Below are 23,621 nucleotides of genomic sequence, written 5' to 3'. Positions count from 1 at the left end.
CATGAATGAACACACACATCCACACACATCCTGCTATGACAGAGACTGATCGGCATTATTACCATAGTGGTGATGGTGTGAGGCAGAGAGAGAAACTGAGACTCTGGCCTTAGTCTTAAGACCTGGGATGCTCCACACTAAGACCACATTCCACGTGGAGTTCACCCTGCTGGAAAAAAAAAAACTGGTATGAGACAGAAGCTGGCATGATGACTTTCCAGAGTTGTATGTTCCTATCAAACCGCTGTGCTGTGGCATCCAGTAAACCTTAAACATGTACTATAAATATGATCCTCCAGCTGGCCTTTCCACATCATGTCACCAGCATATGAAACAACACACCTCCACCAATTCAGCCACTGTTTCTTTCTTATGCCTAATGCAGATGTTGAAAGCTGTCACTGCTTCTCTTTACTGATGATAATATCTTAGCCCAGCATGTTCAGCTTGTTGATTTGAACTGTTTGTGACCCACACATGTTAACGAATCATAGCACAGGTCACATTAGTCTGCATCAAAACATTTATTCAATCCACTGGTGAAAGTTGAAGTTATTTGTTGAAGACCCTGTGCTTCATGATGGATCCTGTGACCCTCAGGCCCAGTGGGATACGTACGCCCTCTGTTGTTGTTGAAGAAAAATGACTTTAGGTCATTAAACATCTGAACATACATTCAAACAGCAGTTATGTTTAGGTTGAAGTCAAGTCAAGTCTTCTGTTGTATTAGATGAAGTAGCACAAAAAAAGAACAATAAAACAACAGGGGGCAGTGTGTGTGTGTGGCCTTGTATCTAAAAGGTTTTGAGGTCTCAGTTAAGACATGGATATAATTATCTGGTTGGTCTGCTAAACGTAATTCCATTGCAACTGCAGAGTGAATATGGGTCTGTTTTAGATTTCGACATGTGTATGCCTTGATTAAAGACCTTTTGTCAACACTGCAAGTTTTGCAGCATTTTTCCTCGTGAAGTTTTTTAGCTGTGCCAGCTGTACAACCTAATGATTGCATAGATATTGTATACAAATTAGTGAGTTTGGACTGTTTGCACACATTCACACATCTGCAGTCGGGAGTGTCACAGATGGGCTGTGCCATTGTGTGTGGAAGAGGAAGCACACTTGGTTCATCCACCCAAGAGAACGAATGTGTAGAGAGTGACATGCAGGCTGGAGACAGAACAGTGGCTTGTGAAAACCCCAGTGCAAGCTGAGAAGAAAAAGATTGAGCACATAGCAATCACTTCTCCATCTATCTGTCTGGATAATTAATATAAATCTGTTCATTTACCATCAGCCAATCAATCTGGATTTACTCTGCTTCACACACACACATACACACACACACACACACACACACACACACACACACACACACATAGTCTCAAGCTCACTTAGCACTTCTGGATGGCCTGATTGTCTGCTTATATGGCTCTGCAGAAATCTCTAATGAATGAGGATGAAGCACTGAAGGAGGGATAGAAGAAAAAAATATTCTGATTAGAGACAAGTAAGTGAAAGATTGATGGGGCTATATCAGCCTCCATGGGCTTCATTTATCATCAGTGCTGTGGGCTTGGGTGAAAATGCAGGACTGTGCCACGCCAGCTGAGATACAGACTTCTTTGCCTAATGCTCCATCCATGTATTGCTATGTGGAAGAATCACTTGCATTAGACCAACCCTGAGAATATTGGCAATATAGAACATATACAGAGACTGAACACATCTATTCAAGAAGTGCAAGTCCAATACAGAAACACAAGCAGCGAGATGATCAGACTGGTAGTGAACAGCTAATGGTTTAACTCATTTGCTCTAAACTGTAGGTAAGTAGAAGTTAGAGACATGAAATTGAAGTATCACAGAATTACAGTATATTCAGTAATTAAATAAATGAATTGCTTCAGTGGTTGAAAGTTTTAGAACCGATATAGAATTTCCAAATTAATGCATCTCATTTAATACAAATGTAAAAAAAGAAGTAATTGTAACGTGTTTCACACTTTATTCATAGAAAAGCACTGAGATTCCAACACAAATCAATATAAAATGGTAGTAGCGTTACATAAATAGTAATAAATTTTCGCTTTATAGACAGTAGCTCAAGAAGTTGCACAAAAAAAAATTACAAATTAAAAAAAAGTGTTGATGATAAGCTATCATACTTCTGTGGCAACAAATACTGGAAATACCTTTTCATAATCAGTAGCACAAAGAGGCAACAAACACTTTCAGTTTTCCCTTAAGTTAGAAAGAAAAGAAAAGAAAACAAACTGGGAAACAGTAGGTGAACTAGCTCTACACCAGCAAATATTACTCTCCTATGAAAGAAAGAAAAGGGGAAATTGGAAAAAAAAAAAAAAAAAAAACAAAAAACTCAGGAGCAGACTGATATTAACAGAGAAAAACAGAGGGAGGACCTTCTCAGTTGTAATGCTGTCAGTCAATGCATAACATAAAGGCAGCTGACTGGAGCTTCAGGGTAAAGCAAGTGGTAAAATAATATCCCTCTGTCATCAGCATACATCCTTATCATGCCAAAGTAGTAACCAAGAAATGAATTCAAATGTTTTTATCCTAAAGATGTAGAAGACTTGCAGCAACAAAAGACATTTTTTGTCCAAAATGGACTTTGAGCAGATACTAGGCTGCTGCAGAGCACTGGTGTCTCCAGTGCTTTAAGGTAGGACAGCAGAGAAAGCGGCTGCAGCGACAGCTCGTCACTGATACATCGATGCATTGCTTCATAATTAAATTCCTCCCTGTGTGACGGGGAACACGAGGCGATAAGCGACAGAAGATCAGAAAAGAAACAATGGTTGTGATAAAATAGGAGACGTATATTCAGCCAGTTTCTTTTTAGGCTGAGGGGAGTTAAGAAAGAAATAAAAAAAAGAAAAAAAAAAAAAAGAAGTTACAACAAACAAGGAACAAACATTAGCTCATCCACAGGCCATCGCTTTTGTTCATACAATGCTGTTTCTGACTCTCTGACATTTGTGTATTGTTCGGTCTCACTGTGGTGCCGCCACACAACAAGACACCTCTGAGAAGACACTAAAGGTTTCAGTCCCGATTAAATAAAACCAACAAGGTAAAGCAAAAATAAACTTTGTACATTGATCGGTCAGAAAGGCATTTTCCATCATTTTCATTTTTTCTCCTCTAAATGTTGGAGTGAATGCAGGCTGGCTACTGCACATTGTCCAAATATAAGCATGCTGGGTCTTGTCTATGTTTGTCCTGCCCCATCTCTTTAATAGTGGTTCAGTCCACTGTGTGTCTTCACAAGTTTTTAGGGGGCATCTTTAAGAAGTGACAAGACCATCGAAGTGGTTCTGCATAGTCAGGTTTAGTAATATCTGTTTACAAATGAATGCCTTCCTCTTTCTCTTCATCTCTAAATAACATGCCTCCGTTTGGAAAACAGACTTTTTATTTTACTCTTAAAAAAAAAAAAAACAATTACAAATGATAATAGATGCTATAGCAAAGAGAAACTGAAATAAATGTACACAGGAGCACCTGAGAAATGCCTTGAAGTCTTTGCTCTTACAAAAATTGCGGTCAAAGTCCCCGTCCAAAACAATTCAAGTACACCCTGTCAAAAAAAAAAACAAAAAAAAAACAAAAATTAAGAAAAGCAAACACATAACATACTTATCATAAATAATTATAACTTTACAATTTTCTGAATTGACACTTTAATATTTACAATATTTTAAATGCTTAATGCTACTACTTTTTGTTTTGTTTCTTTAAGTGATGTCCCTGAGAACTGAGTTTAGCCTCTCTTTCCTTTCTTTTGCTCAGTTTTCCTTTTTTCATTCTTCTATCTGCGTTTCTTCAGATCAAAAAGGCCCAGAGTTGTGACTGACTACCCGTCTAGTGGGTGAAGGTAGCTTTTGTGGAATGTAAAAGCAGACAAGAAAATGTTCCTCCATTTAAAAAAAAAAAAAAAAAAAAAAAAACTTATTCTTCTGTTCTCCTGCAATCAACAGGCTGACAAATCTGTCTTTTTTTTTTTTGAAGAGAGTCCCATTTAAGTTTGTGTGTCTGCAATTCCTACTCAGTCATACAAAGTTATTAAACAATCAATAAATAAATGCTGAAGCAGGCAGGAACATATTGAAGAGGTATTTGTGTGAAGTGCTTGTACATTGACGTTTAGTCTGACCAGTAAAGATTCAAGCTGTTGTTGTACTTTATACTGCCATTATCAACACTTTGCCACTGGGTAAGAAGAGGGGCATACACAACACCCAAACAGAAATGAAATCCTGTGCCTAGACATGTGATCTTCAATATTTACGGTTAAGTCATAAAATATACAGTCTATTTTTTGTATGTGCACTGTGTTTGTTCAACCCTATAAGAAAGACATGGCCAGTTGTCTTCACAGTCCAAAGTGACCACAGCCTGTATCATCCGCAGATGGGTAGCTTTTGTCACTACTGTACAGACCCTTTTCCATCAGGGTTAAGAACTGGAGGAAATTAAAAGCTGCAGAAAATGAGACTTGAAAGCACAACAAGCTTGCATGTTTGTTTACGCATTAGCTATGATGGGACAAGTGCAATTATTATAATTACTTTTTTGAATGTTTTAAATATTCACACCTTATTTAAACGTTAGCCTGTTTTTTTATTTTTTGTTGTATTCAAAAATGACTCAAACCATGCTTGCTTACTTTTTACAAAGTTGCTTTTAGCTAAGGCATTAGCAAACAATTGATCATTTACATGACTGGCAGAGGTGGAGCAGTGTTAGCATTCATTTAGGTGCCCGCCTAATAAATGTTAGTCCAAGAGTCACATTCTTTTTAGATTTGTTTGTTTGTCACCATGTCTTGAGAAAACAATCTGGAACATGGTGGAGCTAAAACTTCTTTTGTTTCTGCATCCTCTATCTTCAGTAACTAGCTGCGAACTTTGACTAATCGGAAGACCGTAACAATGGAACCAGATTCCTTAAAAAGGGGTAGTGTTCTCAGTTCATGTAAAAGTTCTGGGAAACAAAGAAACTCATGCAAAATTTCCTGATTTCCCATAAAAGCTCTTCAAATGGAAAAGGGATCTTAGCTACAGGCAGAGATTAAAACTAACAGTCGCTGAAAGAAACAAGGTCCCCAATGTATACCAAAACTTTAGAACAAGGTGAAATAAATGCTGCATGTGAAAAATAATAGAGCAGACTTGACTTACATTGCTTTTTGATAAAATCTCAATCTAGCATGTGAAAAGTGACCACTGGACTCGTGTAGTTTTAAAAGATTTTGGCCATAAATAACAGTGCGGTGCTCTCTCCACCCTGTCGCGTGTCACAGTTATATTTTGTCATTGTTAATAAGCTTATAGGAGGACATAGGAGTTACACTGTATATGTTTATATAAATATGTATGTGCATGTGGAGCCATCCTACTCTACCTTAGCTAGACCAGCCTGAAAGGTGCCACTCTGTGAAGGAACATGGTTCTTCCTCTGATATTACTGCTCACCAGGTGTAGAGGACAGGAGCTGTACAGTGGCTTTAGTCAAGTCTGAACTCTCTTCTACAGAGAGACCACACATGTGTAATTCTGTATTTTGCCCTCTCTAATCTAAGATGCCCTGAATGAAACAAGAGGCCATTTCTGATAGAGAAGTTAAAGCTGACAAGTAATACAGTTGAGGTATAACAGTAACACTATGTGTGTTTTTGACCTCACTGGGTGTTTTTGGGAGGGGAGGAGGGTGGGGGTGGGGATTCTTCTACTTCTTCTTAACCCTAGTCGAAAGCATCTTCTGGCTCAAAGTAAGTACCCCATCCAACATTTGGTTTTTATATATTCATGTGCCGCTGAAAAACAAAAGTTCCTTTTCCTTTTTTGTCATCAAAAAGATTTGACATTTTCATATTAGATTTAAAGTTAGTTACAGGGGAAAAATGCTTCTCTTGTTGTCTCTGACATTTCAAGCCGTTTCCCCCTTTTGATGTCGTAATGAAGTAGAGCAATATACTGCGAACACTTCCTGGTTCACATTCAAGAAACAAAACAACAAAAAGGACAAAAATATAAGACTTAGTCAACAAATGGCTCAACAAAAGAAGTAAAAATACAAAGAATTCCAAAAATCTTAAATAGAAACAAATAAGTTTAACTACTTCCCAAAGAGAGGGTCCCTGTGAGGGAGGGGTAAGGTCAGCCAAAACGCTCCCTGACCAACATCATCAGTTTCTTCTTGCCCTTGTAGATCTGTTTCAGGTTGTCTATGAACTGGGCGAACTGAATGTGGCCATCCTGAGCCAGCAGGAAAGTCTCCCGTGCTTTGCTCAGGAACTCTATGAACTCTCCATAGTGCCGCGGGCTGATGTGCGTCAGTCGAGAGTGTGTGGTGTTGATGTACGCCGAGATGGTGGCATCAAGAAGCTGCCGCAGTGGCGCCTTGTCTGTTGACATCAGCTTCCCAGAGTTCCTTCTCCCAGGAATGCCAGCGAGACCCGGTGCTGTCATGGTGCACCGCCGCAGGATGTCAGACAGCACAGTGGCACAGTGCACGCTCTTAACCACCAAGGGAATAATGGCTGCAAGCTCATTTTTACCCAAAGAGTGGCTGAGCGCGCAGGCCCAGAGAACGTCATTAATAGCTGGGTGTGTATCCTGGTTGTAAGCCAGGTTAAGGTGGGTCATGGCGAGGGAGGCCAACTTGAACGAGCGCAGTGGGTATCCTCTGTGCTCCATGTACCTCGCGATAGTGAACAGCTGGGAAAATGTCATTCCTGTGGACGCTGCATCAATCACGATCTGGTAGGCCGTCTCAAAGGCGATGTGGTCCTTTTCACAGAGTGTCAGAGCTGACAGAGCGCAGTTCTGGGGGTCCTTCATGGCGCACTGCAGCGCCAGGGTCCTCGCACAACTGGCCAGCTCCTCGCGCTGGGGGTAGTCTAGGCTGAGGCGTAGGATGGTGTTGTGAGACATGACAGTGGCTGCCACGATGCTGGTGGCCTCAGTTGGTGTGAAGAGAGTGTACCAGCTCTGTAAGATGCTCACCAAAGCCCGCAGACCTGAGCCAAAGACATGAAAACAGTTAACATTTATCGTGGCCAGATTGTAAGTTGTATGTACCTATTTTTTGAGACCTGACAGGGGACAGAGGTGAAAAGAGAACATAATGAATGAAGAACTTTTTGGCCTTGTGTCTCAAAGTGTTTTACAGTTTGTTTTCATCTAAACTTCTTAGACAATATGAGATCCTGTTCACACATACACATATGTATAGAGGATATAATTAGGCTATGAAACATGTTTCAGTGAATGGGTTTCTCTGGGATGTGTGTGCGCGCGCGTGTGTGTGCGTAATCACGTACCGACTTCAGTGGCACAGGTTACCAGCCAGCGAACCATCTCTCTCCTTCTCCAGTTCAGAGTAGACAGAGTCATCCTCATCACCTGCAAAACACACAAACACTAAATGATCTCAGTACATGTATTACATTTCAGGATTTCTCAGCAAGTTCAGAAAAATCTGTCAGTATGGACAAAAATATTTCTAACATATTTTCATAATTTAGCACTTAGTGCAAGACCACATATGTCTGCTGTGATGTCAGATGTATCCAAAATATGCTCATAATTACACAGATGTCTAATTGCGACCCTTCTATTCTGAGCACTTCATGAGCAGTTTTGCTGACAGGAATTCTGCTGATACTTTAAACACCAGGAGGAGGAGTGTGTGAAGCCTTGGTGACACTGCTGCCTTGATGATCTGATGAGGAGTATTTTTCTGTGTTTACTGTGGAAACCAAAAGGCTCAATTATGTGGTTTCTCTTTCCATCAGCAACTGTAAGGCACTGTATAATGTTTTTCCTGTTAATTTGTAGTGAAGCTGTGGAAGACTGCAGAAATTACATGTTCAACTTTTTTTTTTTTATATATATTATGTGTGAATGATTTCTAACAACTACTGACTCGCCATCATACTTGGCCTGTTCCCACACACAGTACCTGCAGTCCTAGCTCCAGTGCCACGTTGAGCAGGGTTATATCAGGCGGGCTGTCGGCGGGTGTGGCTATTTTAAAGGCATCCTGAGCCAGTTTGAAGATTAAGGAAGAGGAGTGGATATTTTTCTGGATTGCCTCCAGCACCGTCCGCAATCTCAACATGTCACCTGCACACAACAGAAAAACGTAAACTCAGATCTTGATGCACTACCACAAATTCACTGTTACAGTACAATCTGAAAGGCAATTTTCAGTGATGACAGATATGAAAATATGGATGCGTTGATGGTACCTTTCGCAGCAGTGAGCATGGTGGAGGCCAGCTCACACTGCTGTGACTCCAAGTGGCCCAGTGTGAACCATCGCGGGTATCTACTTGGAACTATGGAGATCCCATGATGAGGGTGGCCCACATCTCCAGAGCCCGCTGATGACTCCAGCACCGGCAGCCTGAGAGAAACATACTTTAGTTAGTATGTTAGTTAGTCTTTAGTTATTGTTGCTGCCACTTAGGTAAAGTTTAATTAAACGCTTATCCTTATCATCACATAGTAGGCTATGTGTTTATTTTTACACAGCACAAATCCAGACATGGTCATATTGAAGTGAACCAGAAACTGACCTCATGGCACGGAGAGCCACCTTATATGCCAGGTCTGCATCATGTTGCAGCAGGGCAGAGAAGAGATATTTGGCAAAGGTATGCATGGGAACACTCTCCCTATGGATGACCTCACCGAAACCACTAAATGGACCAGCTGGAGAAAGAAAAAGACAAAATATAACGTGTCAGTGGTGAACGTTTTTTAATGATCATATCTAGAACTGTTTTAATGTGGCTTGAAGCACATTTCAGGAGTCCACTGAATCCTGAATGCTTTAAGACAATGTGAAAAGGTGTTGCTCTTCTACCTTCTAGCAGCTGTAGGGCCTGTTTCCTAAGAGTCTGAACCAGGAGGTCATCCAGCTCCAGTTCTTGAAGTTTTGCAACAATCTGCTCCTCATTACGACACACCTAGAATACCCACAACACACATAGTACCCTCTTTGAATTTTAGTTCGGTATCAACTAAAAAACGAAGCACGACTTATTCATTGTCTGGATGTTCACATGTGCCATCTTTTTTCCTATTTTATACTGGTTTCTAATAGTGTCTTTCCATTAATTTCTGACGTTCATATTAATAGTGGTAAGTAAATGTGTTAGAATGAATTCAATATATATGCATTAAATGAAGATCAGTGGTTTATATTAAGAGAAGAAGACCTAACAAAATGAAGTTTAAATACCTTTCGAGGAAGGGATTTTGAGCTTGAGGTATCACAAGAGCAGTGAGACACTTTAATACCTCACACTCTTACATCTGTGCATATTTGTCGTTACAGTGCAGATGATTAGAAGCTGATTTTATTTCAGTCAGTGATCCAGTAAGAGCTCCTTTCTCCAATTTGTTTGGTTTAAAATGCAATTCTTTTCTTTCCGCACATCCCAGTGACATTAACAAAGGTCTCTGGCAGCCACATTAAACACTTCAAAGCTGATTATCGTTCACACACAAAAATGTTGTTTGGATATATGCTAATTCAAAGTGAACTTAAGTACTGTGACTTTTTGCTTGTTTTTCAGGCAACAAATTGATGTGACCTCTGTTTTTGCATGGCAAGTACTTCACACTGATGTTTAATTATAGTGATTTTCTATCATGGTGACATCGTCAACAACAAATTTATACTTTTTTTTTTTTATTATTATGTAACAAGCCATAAATCCAGTTTAGTTATCCATTGCCAAGTAATGGAACATTACTGTATTATGTATGAGGGGAATATAATTACTTCGTCATTTGAGAACTGAGTTAAATGAAATAAATGATGTTAAATGTTAAAACTTCTATGCTGTTATACATTTGAACCATGTGAGAGAGTATTTTTCATGACTTCTATACCTTATCCTGAGCGTACAGGCCCTCGGGCATTATCCTCTGCTGGCCCATACCCATTAGAGCCACCTCTAAAGCCAGAGTCAGGTAGGACTCCCCTCCATCTGGAGCGCCCCACACTGGTACATGGTGGTAGACTGGAGGCCTTGTGTCTCCGTCTAAGAAGAAAAAAAGACAGACAGAAATGAAGAAATACAAAGAACTATTTAGTTTTTTGGGCAGATTATCTGTGTCAGTCATTTGATACATGAATATCATCGCTGCAGAAACAAAAACGCTGCAAAACCGAAATTCAAGCAGTATAAAGATTTGCTTCCAATAATGAAACATGTCCAGTCCTTTAAAAACGTACACTGACCTTTACAAGTTTTCACGTATGAACAGAAGTAAACCTGTGCACATCTATTTTTGTTATTAACACACAATTCAACCTCAGCTAGGCAAAATATCACTGTAAGTGGATACACAGAGACAATTTTGCATAAAAAAGACTTTTTTTTTTTTTTTTTTTAAGAAAGATAGCGTTAAATAAATGAGCTTTTCAGCATTTTTGCATATAATTAGGTCAGTGGATTTTTTTTGTACCATCTATCTTAATGAGTAACAGAAGGCTTCAGTTCATGGCCAGTGATGAGAGGACGAATGATTACAGCCACCAGGTTGCTCTTTTAATGTAAATATGGATTGAGTAAAACCCAAACCTATTATTTAATGAAGAATGGAGCTGGCCTGTTCTAAATCAAACTAAAACGATCCAGGAAAGCCAAATCTTTGCACAATAACTGAGTGATTAAAGCTGTATATCAACGTGGCATACATATTAGATTTCATCTAAGATGGCTGCTGATCCTACAACATTGCTTGACAACTTAACTTAGAACAGATGCCACAGAGTCTCAGCTGTTGATTGGTGCACATTTGTTCTCTGTCTCCCCCAATCTCATTACTCTGCTTAAATCCCCTCTGAGTTACAGATCCCCTCAACCCTATTTATTTCACAGATAGCTGTTTGCGTGTGTGCATAGAAGAGTGGAATCTAGTTGTACAGGCTTGATCTGACTGGTAATTTCTTTTTGCTTTTTGTTTTATTTTTTTGTCCACAGGATGTTAACTGACTTTTTGATTTAGAAAGCTTTGTGAGTGAAGTGCATTTTGACTGGCTGACACATAGTCTGGGTCTGCCCTCCTCATAACAGATGTTTCCAGCTGTCATCCAGAGGAAGCTAACAGATGACGGTGACTGGCTACACAAGCACACACATGCAAATACACACACACAAATAATAATCATAGCACTCTCCCCAAATACCGTAAATGGCTTCAGACAACCATTCATGCTTTCTCCAGCATACACACACACACACACACACACACATCAATGAGTGTGCCAGTGGTCAGCATTGTTTAAACTGACAATAGTTCCCTGTAGCCTGTTGACAATAGAAAAACCCAACCCCTATCCTCCTCTGTTGCACTGACCTGGTGCAAAAAAAAGGCCCTGGGAAGGCTGAGAAATGCAAATCATGATGGATTCTATACATTTCCCACATACACAGACACACACACACACACACACGCACACATGCAGACACACACACATACACACGAAGGAGACACACGTTGTTCTCCAGTCTGATCCATTCATACTGTGCTTGTTTATGCCTGTTTGCAGCACAATAGCACCTGGTCCTCATATAAGAACATGGAGTCTGATGAGTCACTGCTGGCGTGACCGATCACTTCTTCTGAGGGTTACACAGCATACCTTATGTTTGTCGAAATAAGCTCTTAGCTCAGTGCATTCTTGTGCAAGAAGGTTCGTAGCTGAGTAGGTAATTTGCTGAGGGACATTTATAGGTTTAGTGGACACATGATTTGCTTAGAACCAGAGCAGTGCCAATACAACAGACTGAACAGTGGACTGACAAGGGATGATGATGTTTTTTTCTGCTTAGGCCAAACAATGAATCAAAACAGAGAAATGACAGAAAAAAAAATCCTCCATTTAAGGCGCAAAAGCCAGCAAACTCATTTCTGGTTTAGCACTACAGACTTGCAAAGCTATTGTTATTCCCATTAGCCTCCACATATAACTGGGTTTATATGATAGTTAGCAAATTAAAGCAAAGTAAACTGGGTTGACAGACATGGTAAATATCATACATTAGCACATTAGCATCTCAAAGTTAGCATATCAGAACAACATCAGCATTAAGCTCAAAGCACTGCTGGGCCTAAATCCTACAGGTCCTAGTATGGAAAAAAACAACTAGTCTAATTTACCAAAAAGTACTTGTGACATAATATGTAAGGAAGCACGTCTTGAGATTTTGCTGTGAGCATTGAAAAATCTCATTACCTTTACGTCTTATTTCCTGTCTCTGTAATAAATGGATTGTCAGCGGGCAGCAGCTTTGACTGGCACTCTGTATTAATGTCTGTTCACAATGTAGGGAGCATAAGAAGTGAAGTCTGCTCTCAGCTTTGCTCATAATGCCACCATGGTAAAGAGCAGTGGCAAAATGCCTATTATTAAAATGCAGAACATAATTGAAAGCTATTCTATACATTTTAGTGACTATATGTCATTCAGATGCTATTCTGTTGAGACCAGAACTGATGTAATTCCACAGGACTCAGCCTGCAGAAAGTCTGCAAAAGACCAAATAATAATAATGATAATGTTAAAGTCTCTAAATCTTTAACAAAAGTTTTGTGTTTGTCAGAGTTTGGAGCTGAGTTTTGATCATTTCACATAATAATTAGGAAAAACTATTAAAAAGGAGAGAAAGAAGTATGTGATTTTTTATGTACCTCCGGCGTCCATGGTGCTGTCGTCATCTACCCGGCAGATCTCAGTGAGCGTGGCAAACAGACAGCCAATCGGGTCTAAAGGATGACCCACCCAGCCCTCCAGGTTGGTAGTGGAGGTCACACCCCTCTGGAGAAGTTCTGCCAAAGGAACAGAGTAACCAGAACTGTAACATGACTGGTCAAGGTACTAAACTTCTCCAAGAAACAAACAGCACAAGGGCTAAGTGTGTTTTACCTTTCTTTTGGTGTTTGTAGATGTCCATCTGTCTCTGCTGCTGGAGGCGGAGCGTGTTGATGATAGCGACAGCCAATCGCAAGGCTTCCCTGGAGTAACCGTGGGAACGCAGGGCATCAACACGGGCGCACGCCGTGGGGACATGGTCTGTATGTTGGACAGAGAGATAAGATGGGGTGAGAACAGATTCATACACACACACACAGTCACACACACACACACACAGAGTGCAGTCTCAGCAGAATGCCAGTGTGTGTCTGATAGCCGGCTTAAGTTGCAGAATCTGACAGATCTTAGCTGGAAGCTGCTTACTGCACATACCAGCCTCAATATCAGCAGAATTACTGTGTGTGTGTGTGTGTGTGTGTGTGTGTGTGTGTTGGGTCACCTTCCAGTGGAATTAGAGATTGGAATTAGAGAGTGTGTATGCCTGCCATAAAAACAATCATTCCTCATGAAAATTAAGTTTTTATATACATGCAGAAAGTGTTTTTGTGTTGTTGAGCAGTTGTTTATTGCCTAAGACTCTGCAGAGTGCAAATGGTGTTACAAAGACAATTACTTTGCCTAGAAGTGAGTCAGGATTTTACCTAGCCAGAGCGGCAAGCCCTGTGGGTTGAACAGCAGGCTCTCCCCCTCTCTCTGGTATGACGGAGACATATAGTAGTCGCTGCTGATGATCCTCTGGAGATGGCTGTCCTGCCAGTGGAGGTCGCAGGCTTCAATGGCTCGGCTGAACACTGTTCTCCTCGGCCTCGACAGAGAGTCTGAGAAAGACAGAGCACACACACAAAGGATCAGCGACAGTGCTGTGTTATCCCATCCTATTTATCCCAGAGCCAGAACATCCAAGTTCAGACTATTTCCGCTGCAAATTCAGATTTTGATTACGCAGTGTGCATATTCCTGTTCATGCGCCGACCTTGTGCGAGGTTGCTCTGCGGCAAAGCATTGGTGATGTTCGGAAGCTCACTGCCATAGTTGCCGTCCTCCAGCGGGCAAACGTCCATGTCCCCCCACTTCTTTAGCTGCTTAAGCCAGCCACTCTTCTCATCGCTCTTACAGTGGGGATTTAGCACTACGCACACCCACAGTGCACCTGGGGAAAGGATGGAAGTCAGATGTCAGGGTGCAAAGGAAGATCGTAGGACAACTGTTCATAAATGTACGATAAGGTGCAGTTTTTTCCTATCTTTTTCCTCTAGGCTTGAAGACACAGAACCTTTATGAATAACAGAAACAAAAATACTTTCATTCCCTAATTTCCACAACTGCACTAGGAAGAGAAACCTCTTAAAGCTGTGGTTTCTGAACAACAGACCAAATCCCTAAAAAAATTCCAATTCTTGAATATGATTGCTCTAAATTTAATACATACATTGAATTTATTACTCTACATTCAATGTTTTGTACATAAAATGTGTAAACAATAAAAAGTCAGTCATACAATAAACAAAACAATATATAGAAGCCAAAATGGTGGGGGCTGGCAGTTTCAATCCAAAAAACACTCTAGAGCAGAAAAGACCAATGAACTAATTTAACAGCAGAAATGTCATCAATTTACTAATCATTTCAGGCATTTTTCAATCAAAATATTTTTCTTTTCTGCTGCTCAGATGGTAAGATTTGCTGATTTTCAGTTCCATATGATGGTGAACTGAATTTCCTTGGGTTATGGACTGTTGACTGAACAAAACAATCTGAAGATGTCCCCCTGAGCTGTGAGAAGTAGTGATTGCCATCTTTCAGTACTGTTGCTATAGATTTAAATTAAACTATTTACTATTTACTGGCATTTAAATGTTCACCCAGGCTGAATCTAAAACTTAACCTACACTACAACAGAAAAACAACAAGAAAAGTGTTAAAGGTATATATTTAGTTGTATTTTTATGCCTCAAAAGATGAAGAAGTGCTGGTATTATTTCAAAAACTGCATTGAAAATGAACACATTCATGCCATTACATATGAATCCTTTATAAAATCATAAATCCACTGTGAAGACTGCACAACATTTTTTATCACTGCTATTACAAAAGAAAAAGTCAACTGGCCTTAAAAAAGAAGTTTAGATTGCATCAAAATCATATTGGAAAATATCAACTGACAGCTTGGTGGCCTGCTCTGCTGACCTCAATGCATTTAACTCACCCCAAGCTGGCTCAACTGTCAGCAGTCTGCATATCGAAGAAAAATCATCAGGCAACAATCCCCGACTGTCTGGCTGTCATTTCTGTCTGCGTCTGTGTCATGATCTCCCTCACTCACCCAGGAAGTGTTCTTATTGACCTCCTAAATGCCGAGATTGATTGCAGAGAAGCTGAGCAGCCGTATTGATCGGCAGCCTTTATCATTCACTCGGTGCAGGGAGCGAGAGGAGAGAGAGGCCTGAGCAGGAGTAATAGCTTACAGACTGGATGAGCGTTTACCTGACAAGGTGACTGCAGATTTATCTGAGTAACTGACAGACTGGACACTTCCTTTGGCCCGGTTGTCTGACCTGCACTAACTGAACTGAAGTAACAAGCACCCTGGCTTAGACAGGGCAGTCTTTTTACTAGTTTACTGCAGGGCATTCATCTGACTGTTCTTACCCAGCTCATCCCACAGCTGCCGACACTTGTCCGTCATGCCCGTGCCCTGTTGTCTCCATAGCAACAGGCGAGGGTCCGCCATAAATTGTTCTGTTATGAGTGTCAGCATTCGAGCACCATTGGAATCTCGCATTCGTAGCATCTCCCGCACCTGGACACACCCAGGGAGTACAGGTTTAGTAATGGTTGGTGATCCATAACAGTCTGATCTTCCATCTGGTATTAATGGGAGCTCTTTATTATCAGAATGTATTTTAGGAATTAGCAGCATTAAAATACACTGGAGATACAACCAGTGAGAGCTCCTCCACATGTTAAAGACACTGCTTCATATTGCAGGTGAATAAAAATCAAAGGGGAAGTTGGAATATACATGACAGATACACACGACTATGTCAAACTGCAATGAAAAAGATGCAAAAACTGCAGGTCCCTGGCAGCATACACATCATTTAGTATACTAAAGCTTCAAAAGTTGGTTGTTAAAAAAAATCTAATACCACTTGAAGCTAAATAAAAGGAACAGTTTGGCAGTGAAATTGAGAGCTCAGATTTATCAGAATAAAGGTCTGTGTTAAGTGTCGTTTTTCACTTGGATAAAGAGCACTGAGAAAGTGCATTCATTAAACCTTTACACTGACTTTGAAGATTTGCAAAGCTATATTTAACCATATTCAAGACCTGCTAATGCCATCAGTTTGAATAATACAGTGCTCAGGACCTGTAAGCACCCTGTGCCATTTTCCCTGTGGAAGCCATACTTTTACACTGAGACAAGACGTTTATTGCTGAAGGGACACATAAGGATAAGATTCATCTATAAATCACTGTATTACTTGAGAGTATAGAACAAATTGTGAGTTTTCTGAATATGGTTGTAAAAAAGTAGAAAACAAATTTCTCAAAATGGAGATGACCCTGATGACACTATCAGGATAATCTTAGAGGAGATTTTTTTTTTTTTCTACGGATTATTTTTATTTATTTATTTTTACAGAAAGTCTGTGTTGTAAGGCAGGTCAAGGCCAATTCATATTTGCTGTGTTTGCCAGGATTTACGTGTTGTAAAATGTTATGCTGTATTAGCCTTTGCTGGTTCTTCTTTTTTTTTTTTTTTTTTTTAAGTTGTTTCTAATAAATGTACTGTAAATTCAATATTAATGTTTTTGTTTCTACTAACACCTGTGGGAAATATCTGTTACTATGGCTGCTGTTCCTCCATGTTCACCAGCTAATCTCCGCTAGTGCAGGTAGCAGAGTTCAATGTTAGAGTTGTGTGTGTTTGTGTGTGTGTGTGTTCAAAACTGCTGCATGCTGTTTCCAAAATGACTGATAAACCAAAACAGTAAAATTGTTGGTCATAATTTCAAAATAATGAACCATTATTATATAAATATTTATTATAGCTTATTGTGTTTTTGCATTAAAAATTTTGCAGTAAATCAATGTCTAAATGTTATGAGAAGCAGAGGTGGATAGTGGTGATGTGTACCTTAGCGAACATGGAGTTGAGTTGCTTCCCAGAGCCGTAGTATCCTCCCTGGGACAGGAACTGTTTGACTTGCTCTCTGACTTGATCCTCATCCAGATGCCAGCAGTTGTCATCGTCAATGCTGGCGCCTGCCGTCGGGTCCGGAGCACCTGAAAATATACACAGGCAAACACAACGCTACAGTGATAGTAATATATGGAAACAGCAACATATGAAGAACGGGGTGAAACTCAACACAGGAGCAAAATTAACATTAACATCCTTCTCTCTACATCAAAGCTGGCCTAAATAAAGTATTGTCAGTATTCAATCCTTCCTGTTTTCCATTCATACTCCAGGAAAAGATATAAACAGACAGTGACCAAGGGAAATAGGGTTTACTTTTATACAGCATCACCTGCAAAAACACATTTCCTTTGCACAATTCAAACATCCATTCCAATATTTAATCCCAACCTGAATACAAAACTTAAAAGAAAAAAAAAAATCTAATTCTGGATTTAATTAAGTCTCTGCTGAATTACAATGGTACTCACTGCTCTTATTTGTTTTACATTTAACTTAAGTGCACCTATGTGACTCTTAAGAAAAGCTGTACTTTTTGGTCTAATCGTGCACTGAGGGAATATGAGGCCAGCTTTATTTTTCTTCTGTTCAGCTCTGAGTGTGCAAGTCATACTACAGGGAAATGCAGATATGCTCCAAAGAGGGAAGCTGCTTTGATCTAACAGGAAGCAAGCTGAGGAAAGCCCAGGGATGTGTTTCAAACTGGCTGGAAGTACGCAGCAGCAAATAGTAACATTCCTCCATCAAAGACACCCTTGCTCCTGGATCAAGTGAACTCCAACCCCCACGATCCCCCTTGTCAAACACAGACAGGAAACACAGCATGGGGTTTCCTGGCCAGGAGAGCTGGACAATGTCAACATTTAGCTATGAGGAAGAAATCGAGAAAAAGATCAAGAGTTCTGTTTGGTGAAAGGATTTGTCTTGTTTGCCATTTCCCCAATTGCAGGGTCTGTTGTGGTTCTCTCCTTCTTTTTCATCTCAGTACTTTCTCTGGCCCTTTCATGTTTCCTCTCCTTTCTTTCTCCCTGCTCTCATTTCCCTGAGTGCCATTTCTTCTGTCTCTTCCTCTCAGTGTCCCTTTCCCTTACACACATCTCTCTCTGCCTTCTGCTGCATCCACTTCATCACTTTTTCTGCTTTCTTCAACATACCCTGCCGCTGAAAGGAGGAGACTGGAGAGTTTGAACGAAGAAATCAAACGAGCTATTTGAAGCAGGCTTGCTGCTTCGCTGGAGTAATCAGGGGCTCTGACGTATGACAGCCTGTAGACTTGCATGCAGCACGTTTTAAGTGTGGAAGCTTTTAAGTCTGGCCTGTTTCTGTGAAGATATCACCACAGAGGGTTGGACAGCACCTCTGCAGAGCCGGAATCTTTCAAGAATTAAAAAAGTGCTGTACTTTCCTGTTGACTGCCATGCATATACGGCATTTACAATTAGCACAGATGGATTTGGTGAAAGTTGCTTTAGGAATCACAGGACTGTGCTTATTCACTTGAAACTACACAACACATGAACTGAACAGTTTGTCCTCTCACCATGGACCTGGTTGATTTCAGAGTTGGACGACAGGATTTCGTCTGCTAGTTTCTGAGCGGTGGGCAGCACCTCAGTGTGGTGGGCTGTTATCAGGTATTGGACCAGCTTCTGCAGTTGATCTCTGTTCATCTGAAACAGTGTCTCTGAGATGGGCAAACGTAATTTCACCTGTATCAAAACAGACACATATAAATGACATGTCAACTGCATTCATTTCCTGGGTTAATTTTATGGGTTGTCAATGCTTAGTTTACCTGTTTAAAAGCTTGGAAAATAAACAGAATTTTTAATTTCCTATTTCCTGTCTCAGAAAACATCTACCTCTTAAGAGAGGTTGGGAAACACTGTTCTTCACTACTAGTAGTCCATGTTTTCCACTGATTTACAGCAGACAATCAACTGAATTAGTCTGATTCAAAAGAAAACATTTTATGATTAAGAGGTAAGATGTAAAAAGGACTGCCTTCTTCACATGATCTCTTAGGGTACAGTACTGTGCAAACGTTTTAGGCACTTTAGATGTTTTATTGATCCAAGGTTCATTGTGCGTGACAACAAGCCCATAAAGAACCCACTAGAGTCATGAAAAACTATTTACAGAAGCATGTAGACCCAGAAGCCCTCCTGCAGTTGGCCGGACCCTCACAGAGTCCTGCTCTCAGCAGTGTGGAGTCAGTCTGGGATCACACGAAGAGACACACAGAGACTGGGACAGCAAGAATCTACAGAAGAATTGCAGCAGTTTCTCCAAGCTGCTGCACAGCACCTTGGAGAAACTTTGTGCAGGTCAAACCAGAGAACTGCTGCTGGTTTAAGGGCAAAGTGAACTGCTGCAAATACTGATTAGATTGTAGATTTTGTTCCCTTTACTGCACTTTGTTTGAAGGTAATTGATAAATTAAAAACAGCTCATGTACTTAATATTAAAATAACTCCCTCCCTTTTATGGAAGTTTATTGGCAGCAGACTGAAAATATTGCAATAACTAAGCTGCATTATTTCCAACAGTATAGGTACAGTATGAGTGTGAATTATGGCTTGATTATCAGAATAAAAGGCTTTCTTATCTTTTATGTAAATTGTGTCAATCTGATGCTAAAGCTGTATTCTGCATACTGTGGCTATTACCTGTTCAGGCTTACGGATTCGGTAAAGAGACAATGCCACCACATGTGCACAGTAGAAAATGTCTCTGTTCCCACAGCCACAGGTGACAGAAGTTATCTTGCAGCGATCAAAGCTGATTGCCACCTTGTGTGTGACCTCTGGCTCTGATGATGTGGCAGGTTCGGTTACTGTGCCGCTGAGGTGAAACCCTGTGAAGACACAAAGAAGTACAGAGGAGATAGCTTTAAATGGCTTCATTATTCACTGAATGACAATATGACAACAGCAAAGAGTAACATTTAACATGCACTTCTGACATAATTCATTGACCTTTTTCCGCAGTCATTAATGAAACCACAACCAACATATGTTGCATTTTTATGCCTTACAAACAACAAAAAAAAATTGTTCAGCTTCTACCTGGAACAGAGTGAGTGCACAGAGTGAGCCTTTAGTACAAAATACACAAATCTTAATGAGACATTTCCACCATGACTGTGTGCCATCTAATAGAACTTCCACCTCTCTCCTCCCTGATTTTGCATGTTGAACTGGCTGGTTGGATTCTGAACATTTACTATTGAGGTTTTTTTGATTTTTTTTCTTCTCTCTCGGAGTAGCAGTCCAACAGCTCTAACTCTAACTATACTGTGATCAACTGTAACATTATTTTTTTTAGAAAATTTAGGTTGCGTAAAAGCATAGGATAAAGTGAGGAAGCACTGGATAAAGAGGATGAGATGGAAGAAATGTAAGAGGGGAGCACAGAAAAGAGTAGTGGAGAGTGTATCTGTCTCATCCTGTCATCTCACTGTGACAGGTCAATTATTTATGAGGTGAGGTGAGGTGAGGTGTGTGTGTGTGTGTGTGAGTGTGCGTATGTGTGTCTGAGTGTGTACACAGTGAATTACTGTACTTTCAGGTGACCGACCATCACAACTCCACTACTGCTTTCACAACAAGAAAGACGAAACAAACAAAATACAGAGACATAAAGGCAGGGCAAGCAAGCTAACTAGAAAGCAATAATATGGCTATTTTGGGCATGAGCTGAAAAAGGCCATGTTTGAAGCTCTGACAAACCAACAAACACCAATGAAAACACACACATACACACACACACACAGACATGAACAATTAAATTCTGGGGTATGGGCCAACATGGTGGACTGGCCTAATAAGTACGTGTTAAGCCATCTCCCTGGCAAAATCCCACAACCGGCTTTTCCAAACCAAATGCTGCGAACACAAATGCATGCAAAAAAGCCGAAACACACACACACACACACAGACAGACACACACACACACGCTCACACAAAGATTCAATAAATTGCTTACACTATGGTGAAACTGTTGAAAAACTATTGGAGAGTAAGGGAGGGAAGTGGCAACAAATATGAAGGGCTGGAAAGGACGTAGACTGCTGAATGCACAGATTCTCACAGCAGTTAACCAAAATTCATTCAAGCCTGTCACACCTACACTTCAAACTAGCTTCTCAACAGCTGAGTCTCACGTAGTTTCACTTGATCTGTACCAATGATTTCTGACCAAAAAATAAGAGTGCTTTGAAAATACAAAGCAAGTATCTGTATTGGTGTGATGAGAAAAATTACAATCAAGGAATTACAGACTTCATAGCCAATCACAAGTGGATAACAACAAACATCAGACCAGAGACTACTGTATTGCAAAAAAATTCTCAGGTATGAATGTTTGCACATAGTACATGATTGGTTTCGATGGCAATGCGCCACACTGCTGCAACAGCTGAGCCAAGCTTTGTATTTCTTTTGCAACCCTGCCTTCAAACTCAATAACTCTGTGTCAAAATACAGAACCTTCCTTTCGACTGTAGTGTTTTGTACAGTGTGATTACAGAGGTCTTTAGCAAAGGGTCAATAAAGTTGAACTTGTGTCAACTTTTTAAGTGTGCTGCCATCTACTACCACAGTGTTAGTAGAATACCTTGTTATAGGTACAATATTTCACTGTTTAAGCTGTAAAAGTGTCAAGATTGGAGCAAGGGGAAAAAATGGCTGTGTCTGGAAGATTATTGCACTAAATCCATTTTCAAATGCTTTTGTCCAACCTGGCTTAAATAAATCAAGTTTTTGTGTCATGGACTTACTGAATTGCATTTCATTTTCTTACTGGTACCTGCAGCAACACAGCTAAGGTGTCCCTGCAGCTTTTGTAATGCAGTGCTATGTATTGCCTACACATGATGGCCAAACCATCTGAACTACCAGCCCACCCATACCCACATACCAATTGATCTAGCAACCATCAAAGCCACACGTGTACCACTAAACTCTCTCCTGACTGACCTACTGACCCAGATGGCTTCATGCTAACCCACATATCAGCTTATTAACATGCTGAACAACATTTCAACACGTGCCTACTGACCAACCTGACTGATGATACTTTCAGTTAACCGTTATGCCCATCACTTCCAAAAAAACATAAATGAACAACACAAACTGTCCAGTAAGCCATATAGGGCATCTGACAATGACAGGATGGATGAATAAGAAATAACAAAGTGCAGAGGAAGAGAGAGAGGCTGATGTATCTGCCACTGATAGACATAATGAGCCCCCCCGACCGTCCAACCAATCTTTGTGTCCTGCAGTGCATGGTAATACCATAAATGTCAGAATAAAGGTGTTTCATTTGTTCCCTCAGTCTCTATAATGGATACACCTGTGGAGCCAATTGCAGTAACCACCATTTAGTGTAAGGGAATCCAAATGTGATCTTCCAGTGGTGAAGTCATGACAGAAGAGAGAAAAAAAAAACAAAAAACAGCAAAAATCAGGGGAGTGCATATCTTAAAAGTGTCAGGGGAACATTTAAGAGCTATCTTCCCTCCAAGCTGTCTAAATGTCTCGTCAGTCATCAGTTATCGCTGCACTTGTTCCCAGAAAGCCATCAAATCATTTCAAATGAGTATAGGAGTTTTGATGGCATATGATGATTGGTATTAAGTCTTTCCCACAGCTGAGAATGCTGCTATCCCTTTCTCTCTTGGCTTCAGACCTAGCCCCTCCTTATTTTTCTGTCTGTTAGGTTAAAGCATATTGTTGCTCAGGCCACAGGGGTGAATGTGATGGTGACAACACTGCTCTTTTCATTTTCAATCAAGTCCAAAAGGGCTTACACAGTCCATCTATCTGCCACCCCTCCTCTCTATCTCTTGCCAGTCCAGTTTCACACATAAAAATGCCTAGATTTAATTATCTAGGTTAGATAGCAATTTTTGGTAATCACACCTCGGTCAAGTCTCTTCTCACACAGTCAGGTAGTCAACCAGTCTTTAGGCAGTCAGTAGTGAAACTACCACTACCTAAAAATACAAACAGAAGGGGCCCAAGGAAACAACCTTGAGGTACTTGACAGCTGACTACTTCTTTTCATCTTAATTAAATTTGTATGTAGTCCCAAATCTTTGTGATTTAGTACTGACACTCTGTTAAACTGAACCCCTTTCATCCCTTCTTTTTTTTATACTGCTGCCACACATAGTATGTCTTTTCTGTGTGTGTGTGCGTGTGTGTGTGTGTGTGTGCGTAAAGACTGAGGGAGATGGTGTGTCTTCAGCAGATGGTGATGCAATGACACTTGATAAAAAAACGCTGCATCAGAGAGTCTGCACGTACACATGCAAACAAACACATACATAAACACAATGCACAAAACAACCTTTTCAGGCCCCGTCTGCTTTTGTTCTTAATGCCACACTGAGCATAAAGACGAAAGGACATAAACTAATCAGTGATATTCATAATAGCCAATCTCTCGCTCTGTCTCTCTCACACACACAAACAGTCAC

The 23,621-nt window shown here is 40.4% G+C and overlaps 1 protein-coding gene across 1 annotated transcript in view; it reads right to left on the bottom strand.

Annotated features, from left to right (window-relative positions):
* Nucleotides 1–4,028: 4,028 nt before the first annotated feature.
* zswim5 (zinc finger, SWIM-type containing 5) overlaps nucleotides 4,029–23,621 on the bottom strand; it is a 58,210-nt gene continuing 38,617 nt past the window's right edge. The window contains exons 2-16 of the mRNA XM_026313652.1: nucleotides 19,804–19,991; nucleotides 18,675–18,843; nucleotides 17,069–17,217; nucleotides 15,577–15,727; nucleotides 13,901–14,077; nucleotides 13,569–13,745; nucleotides 12,979–13,125; nucleotides 12,744–12,881; nucleotides 9,936–10,087; nucleotides 8,902–9,004; nucleotides 8,612–8,747; nucleotides 8,282–8,439; nucleotides 7,993–8,156; nucleotides 7,352–7,433; nucleotides 4,029–7,048 (exon numbers count right to left, since the gene is read on the bottom strand). Coding sequence (XP_026169437.1) covers nucleotides 6,186–7,048; nucleotides 7,352–7,433; nucleotides 7,993–8,156; nucleotides 8,282–8,439; nucleotides 8,612–8,747; nucleotides 8,902–9,004; nucleotides 9,936–10,087; nucleotides 12,744–12,881; nucleotides 12,979–13,125; nucleotides 13,569–13,745; nucleotides 13,901–14,077; nucleotides 15,577–15,727; nucleotides 17,069–17,217; nucleotides 18,675–18,843; nucleotides 19,804–19,991 — 2,954 coding nt within the window. The 3' untranslated portion in view covers nucleotides 4,029–6,185. The remainder of the gene's footprint in view (nucleotides 7,049–7,351; nucleotides 7,434–7,992; nucleotides 8,157–8,281; nucleotides 8,440–8,611; nucleotides 8,748–8,901; nucleotides 9,005–9,935; nucleotides 10,088–12,743; nucleotides 12,882–12,978; nucleotides 13,126–13,568; nucleotides 13,746–13,900; nucleotides 14,078–15,576; nucleotides 15,728–17,068; nucleotides 17,218–18,674; nucleotides 18,844–19,803; nucleotides 19,992–23,621) is intronic.

Source organism: Mastacembelus armatus, chromosome 17 (genome assembly GCF_900324485.2).
Source record: "Mastacembelus armatus chromosome 17, fMasArm1.2, whole genome shotgun sequence".
Lineage (NCBI taxonomy): Eukaryota > Metazoa > Chordata > Actinopteri > Synbranchiformes > Mastacembelidae > Mastacembelus > Mastacembelus armatus.
This window is presented reverse-complemented; position numbering and strand designations above follow the sequence as displayed.